Genomic DNA, 10,771 nt, shown 5'->3' on the forward strand with positions numbered 1-10,771 from the left:
AATTATTTCACCACAGGGGACAGAAAAAGACACGGAGAGCAACAGGCTAACCGTTACTAAGTGCTACCCTGAGCAGCTTAGGAAGACTGAAGTGCTTCTCGCCCTTTCTCAGGCTCACATGAAGGCAAACACGGCTCCATACCCGAGAGGATTCACAGACAAAATAAAGTGACAGGGCAGAATCTTTAACAACAAGACAGAAAAAGCATCTACTAGTACAACAATTTCATAATTATCAATATAATACACGTTTATTTCTGTCAACGCTGTAACTTTAAATAAGCTGCTACAACAGATTCAAAATGAGCTTCATAAATAAATAAATAAATTGACACTTTTAGGTTTTTCTAAATGTTAAGACTTTCAAGTTCAGTAAAGTGGCTCATAGGGGGAAGTAAAAGCTGACAGGAAGGAATTGAGGTGGCAGCTTTTCACGTAAACACGGCAGAGCATTTAAGCATGACACCAGCATGTGCAAATATCAAAGCGCGCACGACTTTGTGACACAATCCATCCCTGTTTTCATGACTTCACTTAAGAGTTTTGGTAACCTCAGCATGCAGGAGGGTTGATGAAGAATCTTAGCGTAAAAAATGCACACTGTTCGCCAATCACATCTTCTAGCCTCGGCTTAAAAAAAAAAAAAAGCTTTAATGAGATGGAGACCGTTTCCCCTCACAGAACTGAAGGGAGCCAGGTGTGCTCAGAGAAATGAAAAGAGCCAATGAGAGGAGCTCCCTCTCAGCTCCCCCATCACTATGGAGATTCGCACACATTAACATATATCCCTGCTGATGACGAGACAAGCTGACTCTTTAAAACATCTCAAGCACATCCTCGTTGGAGGCTGGTTTCCATGCAGATCAGCGGCGGTAAGCTGTGCAGAATAGCAGAGGGCCTGCGATTACAATTCAGCGCAGGTCTGCAGAAGATGAAATGCCACACAATGCTCCTGCGATCGTCACGCAAGAGTCAGTGATGCAATTTATCTTAGCTATAAAGTAGCAATTATTTAAAAAAAAAATAGGCGTGGTCTATTGGTTTTTCCCATTTTTAGCAAATTTGGGTTGGAAAAGAAGGTTAAAAAAAAAAAAAAACACAGAAAAGCATTGTGAGCAGAGAACAGACACTCATTGATTAAAGTCCGCTCATCTCTGAGCCGGGGGCTTCATATGGCAGGCAGTAAAGACCACCGGGGGGGCAAACGATGATGTCCAGCTGCTGCGCTCCGCAGGTTGGACAGAAACCACTAAACAGGAAACAGGCCAGTCTGCATCAAACAGTCCTAGTCAACTATAACAACATCAACAGAGACATTTCAACATCCTCCGTCAAACACCGAGTGAAGTAACATATGGATAAAAATCGAGTTACATCAGGTGGTTTGGGTTCTTTTCGCAGCTGTACTCTACACTGTATCCTGCAGCTGAATTGCTTGTTGATCAGGAAGTGTCTGAATTGCTAAATAAGAGGGTGGACCTTGTGGTGCATATTATAGTGGCTTAGGTTACCCTCAGCTAGCTCTGTAGTTATGCAGCTCTAGGCTTAGGCTGCTGGACGACATCAGGATCTATTTCTCTCACTCTGCTGTGCCGAGTTCTCCTACTGTTCTCCAATTTTGCATAATTTGTTGTTTTAACTTCTTTTTCTCTTCGTATTAGCCACATCCGGCCTGGCGTTCTGTTTAGCTGTGAAGCTATGCTGGGAGACAGATCATCTGTCATTACCCGCTCATCAGTGCTTCTTCGCTCTTTCAGGAGGAGTGAATGCTGTTAGTCAAGAAACTTTTTGATTCCATCACATCATACAGATTTGATTGAACTGACTTTGTAAAGTGCTTTGAAATGACATGTATTGTGAATTTGAGCTGGATAAAATTTAATTGAATAAGCTGAAGTGGACACACTTTTGTCCAACCATACACCATCACAGGGTGAATTATGCCGACCAAACTACGTCCAGGCGACGTTTTAAAAATCTTTTTCCTGAAACATGAGCGCATATATTTATCATTTGAAAGTCTGTCAAATGAAGAAGCTGATAAACAATAATAATGTCACTTTTTTTGGCTCCATGGGCTTGAAAACTATTTATTGAGCTGTTATATTTGGAGGGAAGAACCATTTCAACCTTCAAGCTCAGACTAGAATAAATCCACCTTTGAGGCCAATTTTCTGAAATAAAAGTCATTCACTGCATCTCCAAATTCCAACCATTTCCCACTGCATTTTATTTGACCTCAACAGGAAATCATAATTATGGGTTACATATTCTGTAACAAATGGGACGCAGTTTTGTCCTAATAAACACCTTAATAACGATGTCTGTAAAGATGCGTCTCTTTCGGACCACATGACTATTTCTCCCTGATGCAACATAAGCAGCATTAACTCATTTAAGCAACCTTAGCCTTTAATAGTTGAACAGGATCGTTTATAACCAATCATTTAGGACTAAGCAGCAGATGAGTAACGTCAAAGTATATTTTTCAGTTCTTGTGGGTTATGTTGAGTTGTTAAGCTGAATATTTGACATCTTTCCTCAGGGTTTACGGTAGTTTGCATTCGTGCAACCATCCCACAGACAGAGGAGAAGGGAAGAGCGGAGTCAAGTTTCTCCCTAAGTCCTCTAGCAAAGAAACTCTAAAGAAAAGCAGCAAAGAGTGCTTTGGAAACGTGATCTGCCAATATGTTCATTTTAATAGGATACTAGTTTGATTGAACAAGACAAATAAAACAATGGGAGGGAGGGTTGATATATAACAATCTGTCTCCGGTTTATTCTACTTAGAATGACTAAAATGTTCTGGTGCAGCAGCAGAATTAAAATCTCAGGCAATCAACCATCCAATGTCGTTGCCTTCAGCATCTCAGGTCAGATGACACTGCAGATAAACTCTAAAACACACACACACACACACTAGATCTGCTATAGGATTACTGAAGCCTGTTTATGCAACTGTAAGCCTTGGCTATTTGCAGTGCAGGCAGGAAACGATGACACATCACAGTTTGACAGAGTCCTTTCCTCCAGGTAGACCGATTCCTCTCACAGATGCAGGCCACTGCAAAAAGGGAACTAAAAGCATGTCAAATTTTCTTGAAATAAGTGTATTTTTCCTTGATTTGAGCAGCTAAATTAGATTATTTGCCAATGGAATAAGAGTTTTGCACTTAAAATAAGAATATTTCATCGCCATCATCTTATTTCAAGTGCATGATATCTAATTATTTTATTTTAGGGGTAAAAATACTCATTCCACTGGCAAAAAGTCTCATCTAACTGCTCAAATCAAGGGGAAATATACAAATTTTAAGAAAATTTAGCTTACTTTTAGTTCCCTTTTTGCAGCACACGGACCATTTTTAGTCATATACCCCAATCATGTTTCAGCAACACGCAGGCTCTTCCTCAACTTTCTGCGTCCTCCTTTACAAGAAAGCAGAATCCATAATACGTTTGTCGTCAATGTCAACCTCTGCTGGTTATCTATAATTATTTAGAGACCCTGCAGAACCAAAACAAGTAGGAGAGAAATAATGACATACGGCCTCCGTTACATCTCATTACCAGAGATCTGATCCCGATGGATAGCTGTAACCAAGTTACCAAAGTAGAGAAATCTTCAACAATTTGTCCCACGGGACCAACATTGACTTTGTGGAGTAAATGGATTTATCAGAACTCCCTAAAACAGAAATTTATACTCCAGCTAACCTGTTATAGTGTGAAATTTTCCTATTTTACTGCAGATCTTCCCACCAGGCAGCAGTTGAGACTGCAGACCAGCACCTTTCCTAACAAACCAGATAAACTGTTTACATTCCTGCTGTTCTTTGCACAGATCTCCATTTTCCTGTACATAGCCTTTTCTACTTTTACAAATATAAAATATACTCCGTTTGTACAGTTATCTGAATTTGATAAACCTTTATATATAGGATCAACGCTTACTATTTATTAATACATTGCTAGTTCCTGACTTGTATTTTTGTAACTAGACTCTTTCCTTTTTTTATTTGTATAGAAATTACTGTTTTTTTTTTTTAAATGCAGCGTGTTTTCACTCACCTGTCGATCTGCTGCTGATACACTGAAATGTTTCTAACGTGGAACAAATGGATAAATTAATTTTATATCTTGATATAAAACCTTGGTTGCACTCCAACAACATGTTTGCAATATATAAAGTGCAAAATACTTAAGAATTAGTTATATTGCGTAACAGCTACAGTAGGGTCGGGCTGATTATCAAGGTTTTAAAAGTGTAATATATTTCTATTATATTGTTTATATTACTTTAAAGGTTTAAGTCCCTTTTTAACGAGGTCAGCTAAAGAGCTGGAATGACTGGAGGTTTCTAAAGCTGGATGGACCTTAAAGAAACATAGCCCTGACTCTGCCTAGCATGTTGCTGCACACTGCCGGTCAGCAGGCATAGCTCAGCTTAATTTTATTTGAATCCAATATTGATATTTATTACTTTGAAATTAATACTCAAAGTCATGCAATGCACAAAACCAGCCACATATTATATTCATGTTCAATTTATTGAACACTGATATATTAACAGGAAAATAAAGTGCATTTGGTTGAATGGATTTAACGTGTCACAGAAACCAAAAATGTCCACAAACGTCTGATTTTAGGGACGAAGGCGCTTCTAAAATCCTGTCAGTCGTTCTGCAACTTCGACTCACTTGCACTTCCTTGCTGTGAACAGTAATGGCGCGCTGTAATAACGCCGCCTACGGGTTGGGAGGTATATCGATACTGAAAGCCATAATATCAATATTAAATAGTTTTTAAAAACATCAACATTGATCTTTGTGTCGATTTTTATGCAAAGCCCTACCTATAGCTGTACGCAAAAATCATTTTATGTTTTACATTTATGTGTTTAAATACCATAATATTGAGGTATTTATACACAAGATGATCACATTGTGGGGATGTTTTGCAGGGCCATGCCCGGCTACAACTTATTTTGCTTAAGAATGCAGAGCACTGAGAGAAACTTTGGAAAGTGGACGTTCTTGACATATTCCAGATTTTATTAACTTTCATTAAATACTAGAGCCCTCTCAAAACTAATGGTTGTCAGTGCCACATTACAAGACGTCAAATAGCATAACTGCAGACAAACTAAAACCCAGGAAAGGATTCAGTTGCCTTATCTAGTTATTCAGCAGCAAAGTCAAAACAGTCTCATGTTTACCTCCATTTTTTTGAGGATGCTGACATCACTGAGCCAGGAATCAAGGATTGTTATTAATATTAAGAAACTGATTGTCTTCACAAATGAAAAATTTGTGCAAGTAGGGGAAAAAAATAATAAATTAAGTGGCAATTAAAAACAATAACTACAAGCTGAAACTCAGATATACTGCTTTTGGACAATTATTTTCGTTTTTATTTCTATCCTGATCTGTCTAAGCTTGCATCTTCACTTTGTGATTTTCCTTTGAAACAGCTTCTCCTTCCTCGCATTCTTGTGGAAAAGACAATGCCCACGAGTCAGATTCCTTACATTATTTTATCACTGTCGGTCCTCCAGTCTCCCTCAAGGTCAGTCGATGGACTCATTTTTTGATTCCTTACAAAGCCTGAATTCCGACACGTAACTCTAAACTCTGTGGACATTTTCATAAAACCACGAAACTGGGTGGACGCAGATTCCAGATAGAAAATACTGACTGGAAAAGTTAAGGGGGGGGGGGGGGGAAACAGGAAGATCAGCTCTAAATATGGTCCACTTGTAGGCAGGAGTAAAAACGGGCCTACACCCAAACTGGGTATGCAGAGAACTCCCTCATACCCTTAATCGCTCGAACACGCAGCCGGACTGCTGCAGACATAACAAGCCGCGCATTCATGCCCACAGATGCAAAACGCAGTAAACATCCACGTCTGTGCGAGCCTCAGTTGAGCAGTGATGAAACTGATAGTCGACCCACATGGCTCTGCATCCAGAAATGCCGGGATAATTTCGCTTTACGAAGCTGTTTTCTGACCCCAACACCAAGGCTAAATATCAGGTCCCGTACACATTGGATGAAAAATTAAAAAAAAGAGATGCACAAATCAATGTCAGAGACTAGAATGGGAGAAGTTATCCTTAAAGGGGCCTCTTCACATATATTGACCATAAAAAAAACAAACATATTTATCTTGAAATAAAACAATATACAGCCAGTGTTCATCCTTGGTCCTTTTCGGACCTGAAAAGAACTTTGCACCGGATGCTATCAGCAGACATGAACATTGTTGCGCCATTTTCCGGCAGTACGGTGTAGGTACCAGATCTGCTCGGGGTCCTGCGCCTTCTGATGACGTCACCATACATGATTGGTTTAACGTTTGCACAATTACGCAAAACATTGTGATTGGTCTGGACAACTTACTAAAGTAATTATAGCGGGGTGTAGGTTTTTTCCGAGAGCGGGATTGCGTTTTGTAAACGGACAATTTTACGGAGAAATTCTCCGTGAGCCGTGCGCCTCCCGATGACGTCACATTATGGCAACGCCACTCAAACAAACTACATTGAGCCCGCAGTCTGCATTTGTAACGAATCAATTTTATTTAGTTAATTTAGCAGTTTCTTTTTTCTCAAACGCTTCAGGCTTAAAGATGAACGTGGAAAAATATGAAATCTTAGCAATTCAAAATAATCAACCCACTTTAATTGATAAAAACGACGTCAAATATTTAGGTATAATGATTAACAAGGAGCACACTGAAAATGACAGAACAAATATTCAAGCCATTTTAAAAATAAATCAACAGATATTTGACAGTTGGCTCAATTTTTGGAAGAATATTGTCACAATTTCATCTGGAATAATAAAAAACATGTGATCAGAAAGAACAACATAGTAATATCAGTAGAAAAAGGAGGAATAAACGTTACTGATTTTAAAGTGATGAATGCCGTGATAAAAATTAAAATGGCTGCAGACTTGTATTAAAAATGAAAAGAGTTTATAGTTTAGTTTCCCTTCACAACTTTTTTTTAAAAAATTGGAGGAAGGAAATTTCTCTTAAGATGTAACTTTGATCCTGCAAAATTACCGATTAAATTGTCAGACTACCACACAAGCATTCCAAAATGATGTTAAAATTTTTCATGCCTCGATTAAGTTACTGGAAAATAACCGTAAATTAACAAAATAAAATTGATTTGTAACAAATGGACACCGCGGGCGTAATGTAGTTTGTTTGAGTGGAGTTGCCATATAATTGACGTCATCGGGAAGCGCAGGCCCCCCGAGCCGATCTGACCACCCGAGCCGATCTGGTACCTACACCGGATCTACCAGAAAGCAAGATGGCGACAATCGACGCAGCTACTGTAGGAGCTAGCTAACCGTCCTGCAACGCCTCGCAGTAAAGTGACAGCTAGCCGTGGTTGAAGACCGGCCCGGTCGACAGGGTTAGCGTTACTTACTCTTTCTTTTCGTAATTCCTCTAAGCATTGCTGACTCGCTCACAGCCACAGATACATCGACGCCTCACTGAGCGCTGAATCGCCTGTTGACGTCGCCGCCACATTGGAGGTGGCATAGTGGAGCGATTGGGAGAAGATGTCTCATTCATGTGCTCCGTGGGAATGTACCAATTGGTTCATAGTAAAACGCAGATGTTACTCTATTTATTCTGAACGTGAGCGCCATTGCTTGTCCTTGTTGACTCAACACGTGCATGCGCAGTATCATACTTCCTATCACATGGTCTTGTTATGGTGAATACACACAAAAGTAAGACGTAATAAGCCAACAGGGTGTGATAATTTAATCCTTTGTCCAGAGAGAGCTTTTGGCATAGAAATTCATACAGCTATAATACATGAATAGGCCCCTTTACTTGGCAAGAAACATGGTGAAAATTATTCTTTTTTGCATATTATTAATGAAATGAGCCAAACTCAGCATTTTTCAGATAAATGCATCAACACACAGCATGTGCTTTGATTGAAAGTTTTTGAAGAATAATAAATGTCAGGCAAGGGAATATATGCACTGAACCAGAAATTGAGATGCGTTCATGTCCTGTTGGGTTCAAATGTACTACCGTTATCAATCTGCAACACATATCGTCTCTTATGTGTTATTGTCCATAGAAAACATAATAAAAACAGGAATAATCAGCAGATCAGACCAGAGAAAAGCAGGACAAAAGACACTTGCTATGTTTTCATCTAATCGTCATGCCAAATCTAAGCTGGATTTTTAAATGTCGCAAAAAAAAAAAAGAAAGAAAGAAAAGAAAAAGAAAATGAAAATGCAAATTTGGCGTGTTTCCATCCACTGGTTTGGAGCAAATAAACCAGGCTACACAAAGCATCATTTCCACAGAAGTTGATGTGACGCATGGCTGTAATAGGCAGGAAGTAGAGGTTGCCAACTAGCATGGATCACACAATCACATCTGGGAAAAATGGAGAGCACATTTCAAGACTGTGTCGCTATCGGTCTAGTTGTACTCGTCACGTCGGTTAGTATTGGCTGTCCGGAGACGTAAAGAAGGAAATGCAATCCTATGCATATGGGAATACCTGGGAAGACACCGACAGTGGAAACAGCTGATAAGTGCTAAGTCAGAACTTGTTCGGCAAATCTCTTTCCATCTCCTGTTTTGTGCATCAACTCACTTTCATAAAAGCAACAAAAAAAAGCACCTCAAGCAAGCGTAAAAAAAATTATTTTATTTCTAATTTTGCCGTGTCTATCAACTTCTTTTAATGCAATACTTCAAAATGCACATAAATAAGTGTGATTGGCCATTTTCTCCTTTACTAACTCTGATTGGGGATCTAAGGTCAAACACTGAAAAATACATGCACCCAAACTAAGAAATCTAGGCCTTGTTGGACCTTAATGCATTCATCAGCTTCACCATATTGATCCACTTTTGTCAAGTTTAATAAAAGTAATCAGAAATAGATCGAGCGTGCATTACATTTTATCTCTTGTGTTATAGACTTTAGGGAAGAAAGGGAACAAATGGATCCTTGGTTGCTCTAAACACTGATCTCTAGGTCAAATACTGGGAGGAAAAAAAAAAACAGTTTTCAGCTCCTGTTCATTAAATCCGCTAAAACTAAGATCTGCCACAATTTTCATGCTATTCCTGCTCCAAGGAAACACCACGTGCTTAAATACATTTTGAGTTTAACTATAAAAAGTCAAACAAACGACCTAGTGCACATTTTTAAGCTCTCATATATAAACAATAAATAAATCGGACTCGGTTGGTCAGACCTCAAAGACACAAACAGATATGGGTTTGGGCCAGATGAAGATAGATAAGACATCATCTCCCTCAAATAACCTCTTGAAGGTGTTGCAGTTCTAGGGAGATGAAACTAATTAGAATCAGCGTGTCGGACCCCTAAGAAAACCAGACATCCATGTCATCCTAGAAAAGCAACTCTAGAAAGCAAACAAACAACAACAACAACAGCTCTAGGTTTAATCTCTCCAATCAGAGTCTGGGGTTGCAATTCAGGTCAGTCATTGTTGCTGTCATCCACCCTTAAGAGTGGAGGGGGGGCTACGCCATATGCCAACAAAACAGACACAACTGACCAACAATACACCAGGAGAAATTATGGAGGGGGTTTGGGGGGTGTCATTCAACAAAAGATAAGCGGACTTTCAAGTAGGAAGCTGGGTGTACTATGAGCCTCCTGGTTTGTGGCGAGAGAAAAACATGGCACCCACAAGCAACCATTCAGTTTGTCGGAACGTCAAAAAATGACCAGCTGAGATGATATACTGAGAGAAATAAAGACGCAGAGTTAGACGCAATCGGTTTGCTACCTTCACGTGCCGGTGTCATAAAGCCATAGCAGTTTGTGGACACGGTGAGATATAGCAAAGTTAAAGCCGAGCCCTATACGTCAACCGGCATCAAACTACAAACTCTGAGCTACATCTTTAACGCTAGCCATCTAACTGCATTAACTTTTACCGAGTGGCACCGGCTCGGTGGTTAATAAAGCCGTTAGCATTAAGCTAGCAGCTAGAAGCTGGTTTGTTATTCAAACCGACGTTTGAGTTTAGATAGAGAAGTTGCAGATGTCTGTGCGTCCATTGTAAGCAGGTGACCGAACTGACGGCTAACGTTTACTAGCTAGGAAAGCTTGGCGCTCAAACTCCCCGGTAAACGGCCGCGTGCAAACGTCGTAAACTTATTTCCGCGCCGCGCGACACAAACTGGTCCGACAACAACACGTTAACGCTTTACTTTTCGCTTACCTATCTGGGCTCTCAAGCCTTTGAGCGTCGTAGCACTCTCCGCCATTTCTATGAAGTTTTCCTTCTCTGTGTGTGTTTTTTTTCTACACCAGGGGCGCGCGACACACCGCAGCCGGTTGGACTCGGACAGCGCGGGGACGTGGACGTCAAAGATGGGTGAAGGTGATGTCTCACTCTGACCCAAAATGTGTACTGGTACTTTCGTGTCAGTTGACTTCTGGGCATGGACAGCAGCCCAAATCGTAAAAATCGTTGACCGTGACCCATTGTTTATTTTTTTTAAAATTACTTATTCATGTGTAGATTATATTCTGTTTAAATAAATGGGAAATTTGGGTGGCTCTCCATTTTTAAAGCTTGGGTCCTCTGCCAGAGGCCTGGGAGCTTGAGAGTTCTTAGGATCTTAGCTTCATTTCTCATTAATTTATTTAAACAGAAAGTTTCCTCTTTACATTATTTTGACAATATATTTTCCTAAACATATATTCAGCATTGTATGGCATTCTCGT

General features: G+C 39.8%; 1 protein-coding gene across 1 annotated transcript in view; it reads right to left on the reverse strand.

The window, feature by feature from the left end:
- LOC118557527 (MAP7 domain-containing protein 2-like) overlaps positions 1-10,367 on the reverse strand; it is a 29,086-nt gene extending 18,719 nt beyond the window's left edge. The window contains exon 1 of the mRNA XM_036127660.1: positions 10,263-10,367. Within this exon, the coding sequence (XP_035983553.1) occupies positions 10,263-10,308 (46 nt within the window). The 5' untranslated portion in view covers positions 10,309-10,367. The remainder of the gene's footprint in view (positions 1-10,262) is intronic.
- Between the last annotated feature and the right edge of the window lie 404 nt (positions 10,368-10,771).

This window comes from Fundulus heteroclitus, chromosome 23 (genome assembly GCF_011125445.2).
Source record: "Fundulus heteroclitus isolate FHET01 chromosome 23, MU-UCD_Fhet_4.1, whole genome shotgun sequence".
NCBI lineage: Eukaryota > Metazoa > Chordata > Actinopteri > Cyprinodontiformes > Fundulidae > Fundulus > Fundulus heteroclitus.